The sequence below is a fragment of the Drosophila suzukii genome, chromosome 2R, assembly GCF_043229965.1.
Source record: "Drosophila suzukii chromosome 2R, CBGP_Dsuzu_IsoJpt1.0, whole genome shotgun sequence".
NCBI classification, from domain to species: Eukaryota; Metazoa; Arthropoda; class Insecta; order Diptera; family Drosophilidae; genus Drosophila; species Drosophila suzukii.
In genome coordinates this window covers 10,110,787-10,134,230 of record NC_092081.1, presented here as the reverse complement: position 1 = coordinate 10,134,230, position 23,444 = coordinate 10,110,787, and the positions used below count along the sequence as shown (strand labels likewise).

At 39.1% G+C, this 23,444-nt stretch overlaps 3 protein-coding genes across 3 annotated transcripts; 2 read left to right on the top strand and 1 right to left on the bottom strand.

Moving 5' to 3' along the window:
* The first annotated feature begins 2,432 nt into the window (after positions 1-2,432).
* On the top strand, positions 2,433-3,343 carry LOC108008632 (uncharacterized). Its single transcript, XM_017072513.4, has 2 exons — positions 2,433-2,729; positions 2,791-3,343. The coding sequence occupies exons 1-2, from the start codon at positions 2,529-2,531 to the stop codon at positions 3,262-3,264; spliced, it is 675 nt and encodes a 224-aa protein (XP_016928002.1). The 5' UTR covers positions 2,433-2,528; the 3' UTR covers positions 3,265-3,343.
* Positions 3,344-15,487: 12,144 nt separating this feature from the next.
* Positions 15,488-16,388, top strand: LOC118876906 (uncharacterized). The gene is made up of 4 exons (XM_036813071.3): positions 15,488-15,541; positions 15,602-15,757; positions 15,811-15,984; positions 16,041-16,388. The coding sequence occupies exons 1-4, from the start codon at positions 15,491-15,493 to the stop codon at positions 16,242-16,244; spliced, it is 585 nt and encodes a 194-aa protein (XP_036668966.3). The 5' UTR covers positions 15,488-15,490; the 3' UTR covers positions 16,245-16,388.
* A 1,749-nt stretch (positions 16,389-18,137) lies between these two features.
* Positions 18,138-20,507, bottom strand: Adgf-E (Adenosine deaminase-related growth factor E). Its single transcript, XM_017072556.3, has 2 exons — positions 19,471-20,507; positions 18,138-18,826 (listed from the first exon to the last, which is right to left on the bottom strand). Exons 1-2 carry the CDS (start codon positions 20,473-20,475, stop codon positions 18,209-18,211), a joined length of 1,623 nt encoding a protein of 540 aa, XP_016928045.3. The 5' UTR covers positions 20,476-20,507; the 3' UTR covers positions 18,138-18,208.
* Between the last annotated feature and the right edge of the window lie 2,937 nt (positions 20,508-23,444).

The following is a 23,444-nucleotide window of genomic DNA, read 5'->3' as shown; positions in this document are numbered from 1 at the left end:
AAAACGCACACTCCACCCACGCACACCCACACTCACCCACGGGCACTTGTGCCCTCAGGTCGTATTCGCAACATTTCCCATTTAGCGTGACATGCTTTCCCTTCTCCATTTTCCGCCCAACCACTCCACTCGCCCAGCATTTCGCATTTCCCATTTCCCAGTTGCCATTTGTGGCCCGCTGCCTTGTTATGTGGTAATTAAAATGACTCTTGGCCCATCTCCGCCGCGTTTTTGGACAGCTTTTTACTGCCACTCAGCCGATGCGTCGTATGCGTAATGTCTGGCTAAATTATTAATTCACTATGGCCCCAACGAGTGTTGTTAATTAATTTGCATGCATATCCAGACTGAAGCTGTGCCTGCCCGAATGAGTGGCATTAATAATAATATGCTGATCCGATCCGCCTCAATGAATCGCTTCAAATGTTGACCGGCAAATCGCATTACCATCGACTGGATGACGATGGATATGGTTTATTAATTGACACGAAATAATTATGGTTGGGTTGGGTAGATGAAAAATGCTGACTTACAAATCGTTTATTTTCCTTAAAGCGTAATATATATTTTTAGGACTGCAGCATTTTTTTTAGCTAGCTTAAGAATGGTTTTAAGATCTCGAAAACTATTTTTTGTATGGTCTTATTATACCAAAAGCTCCTAACTTTTTAACCATATTAAGTGTAATAATTATGGCTGTCTCATATATCGTATTACCTATTTTGAGAACCATAAGGGCTACTTTAAGCAATTGTTGTGAAATCTCGAAAACTTTATTTTTACATGGTTATATTGTTTCAAAAGGTCCTAATGTTTTCATCTCTATGAAGTGTATTTAATCCCCACATCATTGTTGCAAGGTGCACATTAAGCTGTGTTGCGGTTTAGCAACAGTTCCTGTTCCATTTTGCCTTTGGCGAATTGTTTACACAACGGCAACGAGGCGTATGATTAATTTTAGCCGGAAGAGCCGTCTACAGCCCATTCTCCAGCCACCTTTGTCACAATAAAAATGCACAGGAGGGTTGGGCAAACAAAAACATATAATAAAAACAGTAAACATTTAATTGCCTGACAAATATTTGCCCTTCGTCCCAGCCCAAAAAAGGGGTTTAGGGCCAAGTTTGAAGAGCTCGGCAAATAGGCGCTGATGAAAAACTTTAATAGCAAAACTTCCCCATTTGGCTTATGCTTTCGTTTCTCCCTTTCCATCTCCCAGCTTCTGGTTGCCATTTCTCTTATGCCATTTCCCCCGACCTTTCTCTCTTATGCATTATCGGCATACGCTGCTCATATAACTTTGCTCGACGGCTGCCGTTGAAAGTTTTGCGCAGCTTGACAAAATTTTCAGAGCCCCGATGCTCGCTATATATGCAAAAATCTTAAGCGAAGTATCGATTTTGCCGCCGGCTAAAAATTATTTACAAACGAATGAACTTTTAAAGGAGGCAACTCCAATTGAGTGGGTTGTCTGCGGTTGAGTTTTGTTTGTCAGCCAGCTCGACAGTCCTTTGCCAATGCCCGGAAGGCCCACTACAAAGGACATCTCTTGGCGGGCACTGACGTAGTCGGATGAGCGAAGTTTTGGCCATTTGGTGATTCGCGAAAATAGTTTGGAATGCGATGGGGGTCGATTTACCAAATACACTCACTAAAAAAAGGGAAAGCGAAACGGTACTTAGTCAATTTTTTTTTCGAGGATCCTCGGGCTTAAGGTATTAAATGTGATTAAAAAAGTGGATTTAAAAAAAACTTCCTCAAATTTTTATTTATTTATGTTTTGTTTTTAGAAATAGAAGGGTTAAGAAGAATAACAAATTGGTTGATCCTTCTAAATCATATATAAAGTAATTGCAAGTCATTATTAATTCATTTTTTCAATTACATTTTATTTCTGGAAATAGTGAAGTTGACAAGCAATTAGAATTGAGTATTTCAAACGAAAACTATTTCGCGGGTTTTTAGCTGTTATCGATAAGTCATGATCAGCCGCCATGCTGACGATCGGTGCGTCATCGTATACGATAGTTAGTATTCATCGCAATCAAATTCTGGCAAGCTGGCAGTGTTGCCAGATCAGCTTTTTTTGTAATCTCTTTTTTGTATAGCTAAAAAATATATTTTTTATTTTTAAACTTTTTTGATTAGAATTATGTCATTAATAATTGATTATTATCAGATCATTTGAATAAGTGAATACCTTATATCATTTTTAAATATTAATACTTTGATCACCATCTATAAGAAAATAAATTTTTATTTTTATACCCCATTACAACAATATAACTTGCTGGACCAGGAGCGCACAAGCGCACAGTGACGTTTCAGCTTTTTTAAAGCTTTCTCGTAGCTTTTCTTCTGTACCCGCTAGAAACAGCTTTTTTTCTGCCAGCAAACTGGCAACACTGGCGGCAGGCGTCGCTATTCGCATTGTTATTGTCATCACTATTGCATTCACATTGTTGCCGTGCGTTCCTGCGTTTTAATTGTTTTTCATTGCGTTTACTGTCGTTTAACTGGGGTGCGATATGAAAATCTACAAGCAGAAACTTCGCGACGTGTGGCTGCAAATGGAGGAGTTCCGGGCCTGGTTGCGCCGCGACCCCGACGACTCCTACCGGGCGCACTGCCGCTTCTGCAAGTGCTGCGTTAACACAAAAATCAGCGATCTGCGTGCCCATGCGGCCACCAAGAAGCACATGAAGCACCTGGAGTACAAGCCCCATCTGGTGAGTAGTAAATCCATGTTTGTGCCAAGTCCGCTCTTATCCGGAACTACTACTCGCCCAGAAACCCTCGGACGACAGCCAGTTGAACAGGTCGTCCGCCAGCAGCTCCAATGCCACTCCATACAAAGTCAAACAGAAGGCCCAGCCCAAAACGCCCACCGTGAAGAAGGAAAAGCTGAGTGCCTCCGATCAGTCCGTCGACTACGAGCAGATCATCGAGAATCTGGCACTTTACGAGCCGGAGCAGGTGATGTTCTCCAGTTGCTCCTTGACGGGCGGCGGCGAGCAGCGCTTGGAGGACGAGGTTGAGGGTGAGGGCGAGGTGTCCACCATCAGCATCATGGACGAGGACATGGTCAACAAGGCGGTGGCCAATGCCTTGCGCACCCAGAAGGACAGCTCCCAGATATTCGGGGACTTTGTGGCCGACCGCCTACGCCAGCTAAACACCGACGCCTCCGAGTTTGCCAAGGACAAGATCATGAAGGTCATTCTGGAGGCAGCGTCTATCGATCGGGCACCCACTTACAATTAATTTGAAACGCATATAATTAGTTTTTAGTCTTGACTAGAGTTTGAATAAAACATGAATTGTACAATTATGATATATTGAACATGCTATGTTTTGTACTGTGCAATGGGAGGTTTACTTCAATTGGAAGTTATTGGGGAAAGAAAGATCTATTCTCTATAGTTATTAGTCATTGAGAAGGCGCGAGAGGTGTTTATTAATGCCTGACATAATAATAGAAATAGACGGGCACACATCTATCTAAACAAATATGATATTTTGTAAAAACTGTACTCCTAAGAGGGAATATAGGGTTTCAAATACTCCTATACTTTCAACAATATTTAAAAAAAAGTTTTTTTTTACCGAAGCGCTGAAGATTTTCACTTTCATTGAATGAGGGTTGAAAAAAAGTTTTTAAGAACTTAGTTTGTACATTTAACATAAAATAACTAGAAAAAAACCAAAGCAGCCCAAAAGAGTATAAAGATAAATAGCGAAAACTTTTGTTCGGCAAGTTCATTGGCCATGCATTAGTTATTTAACAATTCAGCGTTCTACCCTTTCGCTTTAAGCATTAATCTCGCTTGCATTCTTCTTTTAGCCTATTTTTTTGTCCCGGATCAAAGTTTTACTAGAAAGTAATTTAAACTTTTGCTTTTACTCTCCGACTGCCTGGTTAGATTTTTACATTTTCCATTCAGCTCGAACTGAGGCGTTCGTTCCACTCAATAAACGCCAGACGCAAATTTTGTTTAACACTTTTTGCCTATTGGCGTTGTAAAATAAGAATAAAATGCGAAAAGATATTTGTAGATTGAAGTCGGGGGTGGGTTTCGATTGTCTTTTGCATAAGCTGCTTAGGTGCTTACTTTGATTTCTGTGTTTTCCCGACTCTCCCTCAATTGGAGAACTTTATGTGCCGAGCAGTAAACTCGAGTTTTATTTGATGTTAGTAAGTAATAGCAATGGCCAAATGCCAATGGAAATCAGCTTACACTTTTTATGCCAGACAATTTCAAATTTGATTGCCAGACAAGCATTTGGCTGCCCTTTCTTGTTCAATAATTAAACGACTTTACCTGGTGGTCGGTCGTCTGCCGAAGGTAGAAGGCATGGACGTAAATCAACCTGCCATAACTTCCTGCATATATCGAAAGTCCATTAACAGTAAAACATGTTGGCTTCTAGCTTGGATGGCTGTTAGATGCACACAGAAAAATTTAAAGTAACATTCTATGATTTGCTCTTTTTAAAAAGGAGGGTACCATATTTTAGAATGCGAAGTCTCTAGAATACTGAACAATCAATACCTGTATGATTTTATTTTTCACACGCGAAACGAATTTATTAATGCTTGATTTAATGATAAAAACAGGCGGATATAAATCTACTGCACTTTCAAAATACAATTTGGAATTTCAAATAAACGTTTAAAATGGGAATTTAAAGTAGATACTTCTGAATTCTATAAGTAATATTTATATAGCCAAATAAAAGCGTATGTTGTTTTGTCAACATTTAGTACGTAACTTTAAAGAATAAAACAAGGAAGAACGCTATAGTCGAGTACCTCGACTATCAGATACCCGTTACTCAGCTAAATGGAGATATGCAAGCAGCAAAGCGAGATTAAAATGCGCCACCTACCGGCGGTATACAGATTTAAGCGTTATGGGCGTTAGAGTGGGCGTGGCAAATTTTTTTTTGGATCAATCGATAGGTATCGACGAGACCAATACATTTCAGTTACAATTTTTTATCTAGCATGAAAATTGTGGGCGTCACAGGTTTTTGCGGTTTGTGGGCGTTAAAGTGGGCGGGGCAAACTTTTTTTTGAGTCAATCGATAGGTAATGACGAGACGAATACATTTCAGTTAAAATTTTTTATCTAGCATAAAAATTGTGGGCGTCACAGGTTTTCGCGGTTTGTGGGCGTTAAAGTGGGCGTGGCAAACTTTTTTTTAGGTCAATCGATAGGTATTGATGAGAACATTACATTTCAGTTAAAATTTTTATTCTAGCATCAAAACTGTAGGAGCCACAGTTTTGGGCGGTTTGTGGGCGTTAGAGTGGGCGTGGCACTCTACTGAAACAAACTTGCGCTGCGCAGGAATCTCAGGAATCTGCGTGCCTAATCCCAGTATTGTAACTCTCATAGTTTCCGAGATCTCAGCGTTCATACGGACAGACGGACAGACGGACAGACGGACAGACGGACAGACGGACAGACGGACAGACGGACAGACGGACAGACGGACATGGCTAGATCGACTCGGCTAGTGATCCTGATCAAGAATATATATACTTTATGGGGTCGGAAACGCTTCCTTCTGCCTGTTACATACTTTCCGACGAATCTAGTATATCCTTTTACTCTACGAGTAACGGGTATAAACATAAATAGTATTTTAGACCTTCCAAAACCCTTATAAGGATTTTAAGAATATTTGTTTAAGCCCTGACAATAGAATTGTGTTTCTGTTGTGTACTTAAAAATAGTTATATTTACAATCATATAAAGCCCCATTCAATCAAGAAAGCCTATTAAGCCAAATTCCAACTGATTGACTTTTGGTTCACACTCGGTTACAAGATAGATTTCTAAGACCCAGCCCTATGCAACACATATGGATTTTAATTTTTTTAAGTGCTTCTCTTCCCCGTTAGCGTTGTCTAGTTTTATTTTTAACACCTGTTAGTGGGACGGTGGGTGCGTTGGGGTACACGTCCTGTCTGCATCTGATAAGAGCCATCGAAAAACAGGTTTAATTAAAATACACACCCATTCGGCGCTTAGACGTCAGTGGCCATCGACGGGCTTGTTGATTTTTCAGGACAATCGAGGCGTAAGCATAACAAATACAAATGCGATAGGCGCACCTCCCCCTAATTTTCCCACCCCTTCGTAGTAGTTTTCCCATTGACAGTGGCATCCTTGTTGTTTGTTTGCTTTGACATGTTGCTCAAATTGTAGATGTATGTGTGTGTTTGCTAGTGCTGGTATTTGCCAGTCTTTATTTGTGTTTGTGTTTGCCAAAGGATATTATTAATGCGCTGAGTTTCGATGGCGGCTTAAGCAATCGATCAAATTAGTAAATTCTAATATAGAAATGGAAAGAAGAATGGAATGAATGAATATAATAGCATATTTATTTTAAAGACACTCTAGAATATTTATCCTGTACTTCTATGTTTAAAAAGATAAATAGCTTTTCAGGCTGCCACCCATCTGAAATACTTTTCGAGCTATAAACAAATTAGTTTCAAATTGAAGGGCCTACAAATCATGTTGATAAACCACAAAAATACCTATGTACATTTACCTTCTTAATTACCCCTTTTACAATCCCTAGAATCATCTGCATCTCAGCATACCCTTTGAAAATCAGCCCACAACTGCCTACCGCCCTTGGATGACAAACTAAAAATCCATTTTCATTAACTTTTTCCCCCTTCCTGAAAGTGGAAAGTGTCCAAGGCAGGCGGATTGATGGGCTTCGTACACTTGTCGCCAGCTTCGACATGTTCCAGTTTATTTTTATGCCATTTCAGCAATCCTGAGCCGTGGGTCGGGCCTCACAGATTAACAGATTATGATCTGACATGAGTTGAAATGTTGTTAGAAAACTTCATTAGCAACATGTGTGTCCTAGATGTGAGGGGTTGTGCGTCGATTCTTGTTGCGCTTCGGTGCGCAATTAAAGCAATAAAAGTGTGGACCACTGCACACTGAATGGCCCATAGACATGGCCGGCTTCAGCCCATCCAATCCTCGGCATCAATTCAGAGTGGACCCTCTCCCTTTGCAAAAATCCCCACAAGTTCAGGAACTCTAAAAAAAATTGTCGAGTGGATACAGGGCAAAAATAATTGAGAAAGGAATTTTGTACTGCACGAATATTATAACATGACCGATTAAATGCCCTACACACTGTGTAACAGATATAAGATAAATTCTCGGCTTGATATATAAGCTTTTTGATAAAAAATTTGGGTCATTTTAAATTCAAGGCTTATATATTTAAAGCTTTTTAAAGTTATTACCTTTAACAATAATAATTTATGATATAAAAACGAAAATCCTTAAAAGAGTATTGACAGGACCTTGTGTCATCCCCCCAAGTTTTTCGTTTTAATTCCCATTCGAATTTGTTGGGTTTATTTCGGTTGTTGTTGTGGCAACTCTTGGCCACTGTGTGATTGTGCCACGCCCCCCAATCCGCTAACCCCTGTCCACCGCCCACTCGCTAATCCCCACTTTGGACGGCCGAAAGCCTATTTGAAACTTTATTTAATGCAATTCTCGTTTAAAAATGTATGTGTTTACTTAATGGATAGCGTATTTAGTAGATTTCGGGCAACTGGACCACCATAATGGGAATTAGAAATTAATTTCTGACCGTGTGCCAACCGAACAAACAGATACGTTGATGCGGGAAAGTCCAGAGAGTGAAAATCACCGAAAGGATGGACACTTTTACCCTGCATTTCCATGGCCCCATTGCACTTTATTAAATGCACTCGCACAGCGAACGGATGGCATTATACATATAAGGTCAGAGAAGAGGAAGAACGGACAGATGAACGGACGGACAAACGGACGGACAGACGGACGTACGGACAGAGACCAAGTGCGGTCACACTGTAAATTAAATATAAAATGTCCTGCGGACTGTCGCTCTTTATGCCATGCGGCTGGCCAACAACGATGTCGACATCGGTCAGCATTGCAGACCGGGGCCAGAAGTTTTCATTTCTCCGCATTTTCGAAATGCTTTTCCCGATTTTGGGGGGCTACCAGGGACAACTAAAATGCAAAACAAAGGAAAAAGTTGACACACCAAAAAAAAAAAAATGTGAAAAAAAACCTTAAAAGCCCGAAACAAAACTTTAAGCATGCGGATGCAACCGTTGGGCAGGAAAGTCCTGGATACAGGATACTCTGACGTACACACAAGTCGACTCACTTCGCCCATCAACAATTTCAAGTGCACTCCGTTTTTGTTCTCCTTTTTGAATTTCATGTTGTAGTACATAACGTAGAAAAACAACAGCAGCAATGGCAAACGTCACACAAATGATGTCCAGGCGACCAATTAAACTAATAGGATTTAATTAAAGTATTACGCAAGAATATTTCTCGTTTTCTGTCATTGAAAAGAATATTTGATTTTCATTTAAATAAAATTATTGTTCTTGATTCAAATACAATTCGATTAAACCAAACGGTTTAAATAGCCATTAGGCAACAATTCTTTTTTATACGCAGACCCACGGGGGATTAGGGGATTTAAAAAGGGGAAAAAATGCTATTATGTGGTATTATAAAAGTTTGCAGCACTAACTTTTCCGTTTCCGTTTTCCGTTTCAGTTATACTTTATTTTCTAGCAACTAAACTTACTTTTTATAGAAAGTTCTATTTATATTATTAATCTTTACTGGATAATAAGAAAAAATCATTATATCTAATTAAAATATTTTTAATACATAACTACATAAAAAATAAATGTAATTAATATAGTTAAAACATATTCATTAATATAAATTTAATAGTAATTTTTAAGTAAACACTTAAACCAATTTAAGATACTGGGCTATAAAAAAAAATAGATTTTTTATATGGAAAATCCCAACCGAATAAAATGTAATGTGTCCAATATTTTCCGTGCATTTTTCAGTCAACAATAAGTTGAATAATTTTTAAAAAATCTTAACTAAGATAATGACTAAATTTTAAACCCATAACGCAATCCACCTTTTTGTGAGGTGTGCAACGAGGAATTCGCTTGATGTTTTTTGATGAAAATAATTGTAACATACTTTCCGCAACCAGCAGTCTCAAAGGCCACGGTCACGTTGGGCCAACTAGACAAGTAGACAACGTGGCGTATACGTATTCCGTGCTCCTAGCCAGGCTCTTGAGACGCCTTCCGCTCGACTGCATAGCATTTGAATCTGAAATATAATTTGCTTTATTATATGCACTCACTCGTCACAAATTGGCCGGCACAACAATAAAACGTGCTGCGAGCCAAGGAGCAAAGTCCGGGGAAAAGGAACCAGAATGCGTCTGGGGGAAAGTACAGGCGTTGGATTTGATTGCAAGTTCCATGGCGTAGAAAGTAAAATGCCAAGTCACATATTAATATGCAGACGCCGTTGGCCGAGTCTCAACTTGGCCGTAAATCACCTGAGAAGCCGCAGGAAGGCAGGAACTCAGGAGCTCGGATGCTAGGGAGCTCTGGACCACAGCTACGCAACAGCTGTTAATTTGCTACCAACTTCTCGTTTTGGCCGACGGACCGCAGCAAAAGTTCAAGTCAAAATGAAGATTTATTTGTCTGGCCGGCGGATGTAGTGGAGTCTCCATGATCACGTGTCTCATTGCAATTTCCGCAGTCGGATATTTGCCCAGTGCGAGTCAAGAATGGAGTGGGAGTGGGAGTAGGGGTAGTCAGGGTCCTGAGCCAACTTTGCTACTAATTTGTTGCACAAACTTCCACTTCACCCCATTTCTAGGGCCATTTCCATTCCCATTTCTGTTCCCATTACCATCCTTTCTCCACATTGGCAGATGCCCGAGTGGCAAGACTCGATTTAATGGCACTTGAACTATGGTCTGAAGGCCTGAAACACGGAACCCCATTTTTTGTTCAGTTGCATGATATGTGGGCAGCTAGAGATGCGAGTTGAAAAAGGTATATGGGTGAGATGCGAAAAAGATGAGATCCCTAATTTGATTAATATTTTTTAATTTTAAATAAGTTGAATACAGAAAGTGGTTTAGTAAAGGCAGGCTTTTTTTTTTAATTTTTGTAATATGTTTTAATATATGATCTTAACTTTCTATGATTTTTCTTTACTAACTGTTTTTTTAATACAACTATAAATTATATGTGTATTACCATAAATAGAATATAATCAAAATAATTAATATAGTTCTGTCTAGGTTTATTTCCATTCCTAGTTGGAATTTTTTTTTTTAATTTATTTGTATGTTCGGACACATAATCTATTAGGTATATTTATTATTTAATGCGAGTATAATTATATTTTGATTACAAAAGTGGGAATAAAATAAACAAAAATGTTAAGGTTCTCTACCAGTTTTTCCATTCCCAATTCGACTATTTATGATATATGGACGCATTGTAGGAGTATCCCTGTCCATCTGGCCGTCACCCACTCCATTTAGCCGACCCGTTCGTGCTTCATCATTCACATGTCTGTCTGGCGGCTTATGTTTTGTGTTAATGAACAAGTCCAGGGCTGCAACCGGAGCTGTCTAGCACTTGTCTGATGGTCCGGCTCCCGGTTTTGGACTCCGGACTCCGTACTCCGTACTCCCGTTCGGCAGGGTCGTGTCTATTACGTACTAAATTATTGTGTGTCCATGTCCGGCCTGCCCATCTCTTTCGCCCCATATACATACGTATATCCCTCTCCCGCTCCCTCCACCGTCCGGCTGGCTGTCAATTTGAGGATTCGGACGGACAAACGGACGGACAAACGGACGGACAGCGGGACGGACAGTCGTAGGCGACTTTTGACAGTCGTTGGCTCTGTTTGTCTGGTTGCCAAAAGTACGTGAGTGGTTCGTTTTAATTACGAATGACGGGCTACGAATTGAGTGTTGTCTTCTGCATTTTTAAAGGCCTCCAGAGTCAAAAGTTGAGGGGAAAATGCTTACTGCGAATGCTTACCCCTAAATGTAGTCATAAATCTGTTTGCTTATCTGCTCAACGAGCTGAGTTGCGGTGTTCTTGCAATTTACGTTCCGGTTTTCCACGTCAGTTGTTCCCTAACGATCCTGCCCTCCAAGGAGACACTTTAAAGCTGTGAAGCGTACTTTAATAATATTGTAGTCAAGTTAAACAGATATGTTTCTAATAATAACAATAATTCAATCTAATCCAATAATTCTGATAATATTTTTTCTAAGGGTTAAAGTAAGAGTAACATTTCAAATTTTGGAAATATTTAAAAATCAATATAATATAATAAGTAATTCCTTTGATCTATATCATTTTTAAATATAAATGTATGCATTTTGAAGAAAATAAAAAACACTGCATAAAATTTAATAAAATATTTTACCTAAATTGGAATTCTTTTTTATGGTTAGTCTTTGATCCTTTGAAAATGCATGTAATATATATTTTTCTGAAATTTTTCTTTCCTTTGTTGCCACGTCAAATATGAGAAAAGGATTCGAAATTTAATGAACTTTTGTGTGCTTTTTTTACACACGCTTGGCTGCACATAAAAGAGCTGCAAAAAAGGAAAAGAAAATTTGCGTGGCTCATTTGCGGGAGACATTCTTCAAGGGCAATATATGCACGTATACGTGAAAATAAACTTTCTTATGTTTATTTTGATGTGTGGCGGCAAAAGGGCGTGAAATACGCCCAAAAGGGAGACCAAAAAAAATAAAAGGGACCTGGAAAAAGGGAGCGATGGGCACTTTGCATAAAGTGTCATCCGTGAGACGAAAAGGATCCGGCAAAGGTTTTATGTCAAATTGAAAGACAGGCCCAAAAAGCTTGGCTCGATTTCAATGCCAAAAAGCAACTAAAATTTGTGGCACTCACATACACACAAAGTTACGCCCACGCACACACACGCACTGGCACACGCATTTTGCATAAATTATGCGGTTGTCTGTGGTGGTGGGCAGAGCTCAAAATGCATGACCCGTTGTCGTTTTAGCACTGAGAAAAATAATTGAGCCCAATAATCATTTGGGTAACGAGCCTTGCTTAGCAATATTTAAGTAAATACACATAATAATTGTTTTTGATTTTTTAAAATTGTTTTTAAGGGTTACAAATTTTGATTTTGTAGAGTTTTATTGTATTTCTAAAACAGCTATGAATCTTAGGTAATATTTTAACTTGGTTGACTTTGCTTATTTTGATTTGTTTTTTTTCTCATTAACTAGTTTTCTCATTAACTGGTTACCTTTTAAAATGCGTTAACAAACCTATTTCATATTAGAAATGTTGGACGTCGAAAGCACTATCGTCCCTATATATTAAAATTATTGTTAAAAATTATTATTATTACAAATAATATAATACATAATAATATATATAATAAAATAATATATAATATATAATAATATAATAATGTATAATATATATTATATCAGATTATATAATAATCTATATACTAAAGTTATTATTAAAGGGCGGTTAGCTAATAATCTTTTTAATAATAATTTTAATATGTAAGGACTATTGTAACTAGTCCTGGTGATACGTAATACAAAAACTTTTCCACTTCAGTTCAAAATGGTCTTACCTTGAATTTCTGAGAATGATTTCTATTTAACTATCCTAGACCCTTTTTTTCTTAATGCACTCTCTCCCGAATTGGATCGTCATGGCAACAGGAATCAGGCTCTAAATAATTTAGCAACCGGAGCGGACAATAAAATTTCTAGCCCAAATGTCATACGCATGCATTTGCATATGATTTAGTCAGAATCGGGAGAGCAGGATCCGTATCCGAATCGGAATCGGAATCAGAATTAGAATCAGGAGCAGGCGGGAAAACGGGCCTCAGTAAACGGAATGCAACTGCATTGCCAAATGGTAAACACAACACAAATGCCCAGCCCAAAAACCCTTCTGTGAAATTGATGCCAGCGGCAAATCATCTTGGTCCCTGTATTTGTTTGTGTTTGTGTTCTGTGCGAGGACACATTTATAGCATAATTTGTAAATGTTCTCGGTATAGATATATGTACAAAACACACTCGAACATGGGCTAAAAGTGCGTTAAATGCAAATGTGTGTGCAATTTGTTGGGGATATTGCATTTCCCACTTTCGGGCTGCGGCTGCTCGTTTGTAATTTGTTTAGAAATTATATTTGATGATTTGCAAATTTGCTGGGCAGTTGGCTAGCTGAATTGGAATAAGGATATGTATGGTTTGGGTTCTTCAACCTACAGGAGTGTTCATTAGCCCGGTCAACAGATGGCGCTATTCAGCAGGAGCAGACAATGGCAGCCAAAAGGCAAATTGCTGGGAAATGCTGAAATATAATGCAATTATGCTGCTTGCCTGTGTCCGTGTGAATTTGCACTTGTGGTCGTGTTGATCCCTTTAAACAATAAACTATTTACGCCCACACACACACACGTCTGGCTGCCATGGAAACTGTGTCGTCTGTGAGTAAAAACGATTTGTATTAATTGTTAAATTGATATCCGGATTACATATATGTGTGTGCTGTCAATGAATTGCTGAATTAAAGCATTTTTAAAGACTTTCTTACTTGACAAAATATTAAAAATTGTTCGTTTTTTATATGAGTTGTAATATTAAATCAAAAATCTTTAATAAAAAAAAGGGAGAGTTGTGAGAAACCAATTTATCGTTGGAACTATTTTATGAAACAACAATCAACATGGAAAAGTGAATCATACAACCGCCAACCGAACAACCATTTCTGCAATGCTATTTAATTGAAAATTTCATTTCTATCCCAACCCAGTTATATTTGGCAGAATTCAAACCCGATTCAATGATATGTATCCCTGTTTATTCCCTCAAAGGATTCCAACACCTTTAATGCATACCACAACGATCTATGTATTAGCATAAAACACGAATATAGACAACATATAGGGTCAGAAAGGTATGGAAATCGCCCTCTTTCGTTCCCTGTTCACCGACATCCGTATAACGAAACATTCCAGTCTGTCTGCATACTTGATACTTTGATCAATTCAGAAATGCTGAGGAGATGGGTGTTGTTTTGGACAAACAAGAAAAGTGTAAGCGACGTTGCCAATCAGTTGGTCCACACGACAGAAATGGAAACCTCATCAACCGATGCCCCCCGTCCTTTGGCAATGCTAATGTCCAGGATATAAGCGATAATATGTGGCTGCCTCCTTGCCGACCATCCAAAATCTACCATAAAATGGCGCCCTTCTCCACTTTCACATGCAGTAATCTAATCATCATCAGGAGCATCATCCGCAAAAACCCATCCTCATGACCAGTGCAACATATTGACCGGCACTTGTTTGCTTTTTTATTATTGCCTCTGCCACCCGGTATCTGTCCAATCTTTGGCTGCTGCTCTGGTCCACCCATCTGTGGATAAATTTATGCACATTATTTGTCCTGCTTGGCATGTCGCGTTGATTTTTGCGCAATCCTTTTGCACATTTCCAAATGCCATTTGTATGCAAACTAACTGCGCTTTATGCCTCCATGGTCATCATCCCATCCTCATCACCATCCTTGTGCCAATCCCCATACCAGTCCTCATCATGATGATGATTTTGGACTTTGGATGCCAAAGCAAGACATCAAAATGCAACAGGAAGAGAGAAAGAGTGCCAGGGAAATTGGGTAGAAATTGGTTGGGAGGAAGGATTTGTGGATTTATGGCAAATCATGTTTTATCTCTATGTAGGAATCGGTAAACTCGTGTGTGTATCTGCCTCAATGGAAACGGAAGACGGCAATGCGACATTTTTAAATACCACTCTCGTGTAAAAGGCTCAATATGCGAAGCAATCATACATTTTTAAATTTCTTTAATATCATAATTTTTGACTTACTATAAAAAGTTAATTAGTTAACTTAAAGATATTAAGTTTATTTTGTATATAAAACTAGTTTTAATACCCATTAATCGTAAAGTAAAGGAACCTTTAATTGATTATTAATATCCATCCAAAAATTCTTCTACTGGACCAATTATTAGAAAGCTGTGAGCAATTAAAGACTTTATCGGTAGTGGCACCAGTTTGGGAAATTAAAATCTTTTGCGACGAATCGCAAATGTTTGAGGCGCACCCGTTTTTAAATGGTTTTTCAGAGTGAGGTTCATTTTATTTATTTGTCAATACCTATTGACGTATCAAGAGTTAATTAAATCGGATTATAAGTTAATGAGTTAAATAAGTTAGATGAGTAACGGGTATATAATAGTCAAGGCACTGGTCTATAACGATTCTATTAAAATATATTAAATTATCCAATTTGAAATGTTTTTGTATTGATTCAAATATGACCAAATTTTTTATTCAATATTCAGATTTTTGTTTACTATTCCGTTGTTTATCAGTGTAGGTTTAAAAGCTATTAGTACTGATAGGCTCATTTGAAAAACGTATTCACCCGAGTAATGAAAATGATTTTTAACAATTATAAACAGATCAAGCATCGATTTAACGATACATAATCTTAAACTACTGAAAACTCGATTGCAGTTGTTCCCATGATATTTGCGTGGCAGGTGGTTCTCGGCAGCTGCCTCTTGGGGCAAATGGTAAGCCTCATAAATTAATTTCAAGTCGGTATAAATAAAAGATCAATTTTTTTTGGCTAGTTGAAGGCCCAGATAGTTTACAAGCTAATTAAAGTCGAGTGTGAGGGAAATCCGGCGCGAGTGACAAATATTTCCTGCCGTTTGAAGGCGATCAATTGGAATATGGCGGTGGCAAACTTGGACTCTTATTTGACTGTGACTATGATAAGTCCACATGTAAGTTGCTGCTAAATGTATTTATGAAATCGTATAAACCAGCTTTTTTCCAGATTCGAGCACAGATCCTAAAAAAGGACTATAGCAACCAGTTCCAGCCATTCCTAGTTGACGTTAGCTTTGGCCTTTGCGACGTGATCGCAAAAAAGAGCTATTTACCCTATGCCGTCATGGTTTGGAAGCTGTTAAAACGATATTCCAATATAAACCACACCTGTCCCTATTCGGTATGTCTTCCATAGATGTTTTTCCTTCAGTGATCACTATTATTTTTTGATTTCAGGGTCAGTTAAGTGTACAAAATGCATATCTGGAAACTGGTCTACTCCCACCGTTTCCACTTGGTTTCTTCCAATTCCGTTTTACATTCTCGGACTCCAATTCTACCAACACCGAGATTGTGGGCAACATAAAGTTTTACTTTCAAGTCATGGAGCCAATAAAAAGTAAAAAGAAAACACACTGCAAAAAAATAAATGGCACCTAAAAATAAATACCGGCATATTGTCTGCGAAATTTCGGATAACTTTTTTGATTTTAGAATAAGACGTAACCATTGAATTTAACTGTTTATTAAAAATAATTGAAACAGAGTAGAACACATTAGATACGATGATACTATCATTATATCTATTAACAATTTAAGCATTTTATGTCAAATCAAAGTTTAAAATCTTTAATAAATCCATTTTTATAATAACGGGTAAAATTAATAATACCCGTGTGGATGAAAAATATATTAATTTAATATAAAATCTTTGGCTTTACAATGTTCTTTTTTTATCAGTGCAGTACCTAAAAATAAAACCTTTTTTTAATATTTTTATAATTGTTTAGAAAACATTAGTTACATCTGATTGATCCTCTCTGTGATATATCATTTGTTTATATTTTATTTCCACAAAAAGAATTTGGAAACTAGATATTCGTAAAATGTTTATGGCAGGGTGCCGATTATAGTTTCCATTAAACTTGTAATATGCATTTGTTGTTTTTAAAATTTTTTCATTTCCCCGTTGCAGTCGCCTCAGCTTGGGGTTAGGATCTTCACACCTGGCAGATGCACAGGTTCCCAGCTCGTTGCAAATCTCTGCTTTTTACGCATATTTTTAATGCGAATAATGATGGCCGCTGCCTGTGTGTGTGCAAAAACGAAAATTTGCATTTTTGATTAATTTGTTTGCCATTTTGAGGCCACTTTATATTCATGAATTTGCAAATTAGACGGCGTCAGGAGCTCTCGGGCATAAATGTGTTTTGGCATCGTTAAAAAGTTTTGAGAAGCATGGCTGTCCAACCGTATTGGTAGTTTGTCTCGGGGGAGCTTCATTCAAAAAAAAGAGGAGAAAATTGTGACTGACTTTCAGGCGATAAATGAAGCAAAACTTTTTCGATAATTGCTGGTAATTCTTGTGTGGCTGAGAAACAAGTTTTCTCCCCCCACATTTTCCTGTACACTTTCCCAGCTCTGTCTGTCAAATGTGCAACAGCTGCGGGCAAAGTTAAACAAATAATAAAGTTTTTAATTATAAGCAATGGCAGTCAGGGCAGAAAGTTTATTTTCTTGATCGTATCGAAGACTTTTCCAACTTCCCCGCCCCTGGGGCAACTTTCTCATGTGTGTGGGCGGAAAATGGAAGTCAATGAAATTAGTGCCAGCAGCACAAACATACACACGCATCCAAGAACCGGAAGTGTTAGTTTCTGTGACATTTGCATGACCCCTCGCCTGCCACGCCCTCTTTTTTGCACCGCCCTCCTCCGATCACCCGCAGCGAAGTATGCAATAAAAAGTTGGCCAGAAACTTATTGGTTTGCCTGAAATAATCAAGAAGCGGAAACTCAAACAATTTGCGGTGCGACGGAAAGTGCAGCTCAAGGTTTATCCCCAAGATTTCCCATTTCCCACCCTTTTCTTGCCATTGGTCATTGACTTTGGGGCTTTTGGCCGTGCGTGAGTGGAAAAGTTGTGAGACCCTCTAACAATGTTGCGCAAATTCAGGTACGATTTCAATAGATGTACTAAGAGTTTTTCTTTAAAGGTAGAGAGTATCTAATTACAAAACTTATCTTAAGGCATGGTTTAAATATTGTTTTTATAAGTAGGGTATGCAGTAATTGTTTGGAATTTAAAGCTAATTCAGAGAAATATGCAGGATAAATAAAATATAATACAAAAAAGAATAATACAAAAAAGAAATCATATGAGGCTATTATAGTGGTTATACATATGTCTAATATTAATGTTTCTAATAGCTCACATTGATTTCTTGGAAAATAAACTCGACTTCAGAGGGGTTTATTCATTTCTAAAACATTTATTTTTTGTTTATATACATACTATAATGTGGTCTAATAAATTTAAATACATAATGTTAGCTTAAATATTTGTCAGAACTACCATCTTTAAAAAGGAATTTTGTTATTGTTTTAATACTATACTTTATGAAACTACTTCTTATCCTCTAAAGCCTGATCCTTCTCTGCCACAATCTTTGCAACCCACTTGTCCCACTCCTTCTTCCACTTCTCCATGGCCTCTGCCTTGCCCTCGTCCTTCAGGGAGCTGTATCGTATGGAGTTCTTGGCGGTCCTCTTGAGGAACTTCAGATCGGCGGTCATGGGTGCGATACCCAGGAAGGCCATGTAGAAGTCGTGCGACAGAGGAGCCGCTCGCCAGAAGCCCGGATTGCCGGAGGAAACTACCATGGGCACATTCTCGGCGATCAGGGTGGCTGCCGGATGGCTGCGGTAGTCGGAGCCCAGTTGGAGCACCTGGTTGGACACCGGGCACACTTCCAGGGCGATGTTCAGGTACTTGGCCAGCCGCATCAGGATCGGGTGCTTGGTGATCGTGTAGCCGTGACTTATCCTCTTGGTGCCCAGGACGATGGCGTCCAGCAGATTCTGGTCCACGTGCGACCCGTACCAGTTGGTCTGGCCGGCGTGGAAGTAGAAGTTGATGTGCTCGGGCAGCTTGAGGAGCTCCTCGGCGAACTTGCTCAACGGATGGCCCTTGTCCTCCTGACCCACCAAGTCGAAGCCAACCACGAAGTTGGGAAACTCTTTCTGGAATTGGATTTTTTTGGGTTAAAAGTCAGTGCTGTGATGTAATGAGTGCAAAAAAAAACAAATTCATCACAAAGATGTCCTTTTATCATTTAAAGAAAAATGTTTGAAAATACCAAATGTTTATGGCTTTAGGTTTGTGGATAATAAATCGTTTTTAAAATCTTCTGTCTTATGTCTTGCATTTTACTTAAATTGAAAATTATATCTTTTATAATTTAATGGTAAGAAGTAGCTCTGCCTAATATTTGATACAACTGAAATGCTATCATAGCCAAAGCGCACACTTCCACGAAATTAATTTCACTTTGTTCTGGGCTTAAGTAAGGTTACCCACGCGTTAATTTACTATTAGTGACCAAATTGCTGTCTACTATTTAGGGCCATTTGTTATCTGAACCGAAACAGGCATCTTGCCTTGTAATATATGTCTTTGTTCGGATCGGTTAAGTGCTGCGTGCTCATATGAGCAGAATAATAGCCACAATAATGCACTTTAATCTAAGCTGTCGGAAAACCATACAAGTAAATTATAATTGCTATTAAAATGGAGTTCATTGGTTGTAATTATCTATCTTAACTAGGTATTTGTCTGGCAGTCGAATAAATACTTAAGGAATAAATACTTAAAGATAAAAACTCACATTCAGCTCGGTGCACTCCTTGACATATTGTCCCACCACTTCCGGCTGGACATGTCGAATGGGGGCATATATCAGCTTGGAATCGATGAATCCCGGGTGCTCCTGTTTGAATCGCTTCAGAGAGTCCATGTAGATTTGCACAGTTTCACGCTTGGGCAATCGGCTGCCATCCAGACAGTAGAGTTCCGGGAGCACGGATCTCACCTCCAGATACTGCACTCCGTCGGCATAGAACTCCTTGAGGGCGTTGTAGTAGTAGTCGCCCCACAGGGGGGCGTACTGTAGCAGGCCGTCCAGTAGGTTGAAGATGCCCATCATGTGGCGCCAAGCGAGGGCATTGGTCGTGAAGCTGGCCAGGGGATACATGCTGAGGCGGACCCGGAGGTACTTTCTAAGGTTTTCCTCTCCCCGCAGCTCGCGAAGCTTCTCCATTGGCTGCCACTCGCCATCCTCGTGCCGCAAGTCCTTGGGCTTTTCCTTGGCGAAACGGAACTCCACCACCCGGCAGCCCTTGTGGGTGGTGCAGACCCACAGGTTCTCCCTGTAGGTCATCTCGATCACCGCCCGCGAACTGCACATGGAGGTGTCGTGCGTCTTGAGTGCGGCTCCCTTGGGCATTTTCCGAAGGACCTGGAAGAGCGGCGACTGCTTGACCGTGTGCAGCACCTGAAAGATGTGGTGACCCGGCGCGAACTTGGAGGGATCCATGATGCCCTTCTCGTACTCCCTCTTCTTTTCGATCATGATCAGCTCATTGGCGGAGCGCTCCGGCAGGGTCAACTGGATATCGTTGCCCACTCCGGAATAGCGCTCAAAGGACTTGACGATCTCGCGCAGGATGCGGTAGTCCTCGGGCGTACTCCTGCGCAGATTGGTGGAGCCCAGCATTTCGAGCAGGGTCATCTCGGTGGGGTGTCGATGCAGAAACCGGGCGGCTGTGGGCGTGGCACACTTCGCCAGTTCAGAGAGGAGACTTCGCCCCCTGTGGGCCAACTGCACCGCCATCTGACCCACTTTAGAATTTTTAAACTAATGTTGTAACATTTTTTTTTCGGAATTTTGATATTACAATGGATAGTCAGAATAATCAAAGGTTACAAGAATTTTAAGAATCTAAGAATAAACAGACATTTTTATGGTTTTCTTGAGGACTTTAATTCAGTGATGTTTTTCAGTATTTTTTATATTTGCGATACTAAACGTGCAAAAGTTGTATCTAATTAATAAAATTTGTTAAAACTAAAAAAGGGAGAAACACATTAACATATTTATCTAAACATAAATAGTTATGTTTTATATCTTTCAAAAAGATGTTTCTTTTTATTGTAATGTCCTTTTTAACTCACACTGTATTCTGCCATTTTTAAGGACTCCCTAATTTACAGTGTCTTATCTAGCACAACTTCCTTCTTCACAGATTATTTAATTACCATTCTGTTTTCAAGAAATGATGTCCTTAAGGACCCCTAAAAGGCATTGCCCAATGCTAACTGATCCTTTTAAGCAATTTGCAGTGAGTTTCTTTGAGCGGGCTTGCGATTTGCATTCCAGACGCTGTTTCCCGGCATCATCTCCTTGTCAATGGGGTCTCAAACCCAACGATTACAAGATGTCCAAGGGCCAACACACACACGCACCCTCAGCTACTGGCTAACACACACACACTCAGACTCTATCACTGTTGCAAAGATTTATCTAACGAACTAAATGGAGGCAAACTGAACTCTGCGCCTCACTTGGTTACAGAATATATACAACATTCTGCTTAAGTGTTTTTTCAGCAGCATTACTTTGCTCTCTTACACACACATACACACACAGAGGACACGTCCTTTTTAGTATCTGTGTGTGTGTGTGTGTGCAGTGAGCCCAGAATTTCCCGACTTGCCCTCGGGCCCATGAAACTTTTCAAGTGTTAACGAGTTTTGTTGCACACATGTGTCGATTGCATACGTAGTGCACTTAACTCGCAAACTTGAACGACATTTAAGCATTTTCCCCCAATTGTTGCTGCTGTTGTTGTTGTTGCCCCTCCTGTTGTGTTTGTTGTATCTGTCACTTAGCAACAACAACTACAAAGAGATAGCAAAGCGAAAAGAGTTCGGCAAGTGGCAAACTGATATGCCTGTTGTTGTTTGCCGGAGAAAGGAAATTTGATTTTGTGCAAAAACAATTTGCATCTTAATTGTGTGCCACATGCCAAAAGTTGGAAAATCTGCAAAAGCAGACAAAAAAGTTGGGGAAACGGGGGGGAATCCCGATAAACAGTAACTACAGTATTGGTTGCAAATGCCTCTTTAATTACTGTTGATCACTTTCCTTCCACAGAGTAACCAAAAAATTGTTTCAATTCCAGCAAACTTCAGTAACCTAAAAATTATTTCTAGTTTATTGTATTGGCATTTAATTTAACATCAAAAGTTGGCCTAGATTTCCTGGAATTTATGATTGTCTGGGTGGAAAAACGAAAACCAACTTTATCAATGAAGAATTTGTTTATTGCTTGCTATCTTGTTCAAAAATTGGCTTCAAAATGTTTTATTTCTGTGATAAAATGTTAGCTTCTCAAAACTTTGTAAATCTAAATCTATATTTTCTTGGATACTTTTAATTTCTCTACAAGAGAATCAAGCTAAAATACACATCAAAATGAACTCGAAATGAGAAATCTACCACTAGCACTTTGCATTATGTGTTAGATATTTGCAAAGAATTTCTTAAATTTTTCGGTGCTCATTTTCTAGGGATGTTTTCTTTCCATAAAAATACCCACAGTTTCGCAGCCTGGCTGGCAATTCAAATCGAGCTGCTCTACAGCCGAAAATATGTTCATTTTCTACATCTGCAGACCGTTTTCAGCTTCCATTGTCTGACAGGACCACGCCCACCGCCTCCACCCGCAAAAACACTCATACGCCCCGTAGGAGGCGTCGTTTTAACATCTCTTTTTCCATCTTTTCCTTCTGCGTGTGCGTTTTTCTTTTTTTTTTTCTGCAGTTACAAATTATGCTCATATAAATTTTTATAAAACATTTCTGCCGTTGCCATTTTATTTTATGTTTCTTTTTGTTACAACTGCGACTCACACCCACAGCCCAACCAAACATACATATAGATACCACCATTTTCGTAGGGTTACGGGGCCTGGGAAAAGTAGGCAACGAATGCCTTTTCAGTTCAGTTCCTTTCAGCTCGCCCAGTTTTTCCATCGGGGTTCTGTCTGCTGCAAAAATGAAGAGCAATTCACACTTGAAAAGTTCCAACATGCGTTTTTAAGTTGCCCCAAACAACTATTATATGGAACCCTTCCTTCTGCCGCTCGAATGTGGTCGCTTTTTTCTTTCTTTTTTTGGGGCCAGCTGAACCTCTGAATATTAAGCAAAATGTGTGGGAATATGACGCAGTTCTCGGGACCATACAAAAGGGTTCGGTGGTCCGCTGGCCTGTTTATTTGCCTAAGCTGACTAATTTAATATGCATAAATGCCGGCACATGTTTCATAAATGGCATCTTAAATCGGCACCCTAGCCGAAAATGGCTTCATTATTCGGCACAGCTCCGATCTAATGGTTCCCCGAGTAATTCAACAAGATAATGTATTGTGCTATTAATGCTCTTTACTTATCAAGCTTTTACTTAGTGTTCTTCATTTGGCATAATCTGAATTGAAGTGGTTTATTTGTATATTAAAGAAGTATCAGTAGCAACAAGATAAAATTCGTACTTCTGAAATAATAATAAGTATAATTAAGGCAATGCCTTGACAAAATTTTAAAGAATTTTAAAGCATACAATCGTATTTTCTGATTTTCCTAAATGTTTTTTGGGTAAATTATTTGTGGCATACATACATGTGTACATGTGTGCTACAACTTCCGGCTTGTGCAGCCGACGACAAATGTACTTCCGCTTGTGCAGCAATGGCAAAAAAAACTGTTGCATGCTTTTGTGCGCAGCCAGAGATTTGCCGACAA

What these genes read in the sequence shown, in the direction of transcription:
- LOC108008632 (XM_017072513.4), top strand. Translation starts at nt 2,529, where the DNA reads ATGAAAATCTACAAGCAGAAACTTCGCGACGTGTGGCTGCAAATGGAG. An exon ending in TGGAGTACAAGCCCCATCTG is followed by an intron (nt 2,730 to 2,790) that starts GTGAGTAGTAAA and finishes CTACTCGCCCAG; the next exon opens with AAACCCTCGGACGACAGCCA.
- LOC118876906 (XM_036813071.3), top strand. Translation starts at nt 15,491, where the DNA reads ATGATATTTGCGTGGCAGGTGGTTCTCGGCAGCTGCCTCTTGGGGCAA. An exon ending in GCTGCCTCTTGGGGCAAATG is followed by an intron (nt 15,542 to 15,601) that starts GTAAGCCTCATA and finishes TTTTTTGGCTAG; the next exon opens with TTGAAGGCCCAGATAGTTTA. An exon ending in TGACTATGATAAGTCCACAT is followed by an intron (nt 15,758 to 15,810) that starts GTAAGTTGCTGC and finishes GCTTTTTTCCAG; the next exon opens with ATTCGAGCACAGATCCTAAA.
- Adgf-E (XM_017072556.3), bottom strand. Translation starts at nt 20,475, where the DNA reads ATGGCGGTGCAGTTGGCCCACAGGGGGCGAAGTCTCCTCTCTGAACTG. An exon ending in AGGAGTGCACCGAGCTGAAT is followed by an intron (nt 18,827 to 19,470) that starts GTGAGTTTTTAT and finishes ATCCAATTCCAG; the next exon opens with AAAGAGTTTCCCAACTTCGT.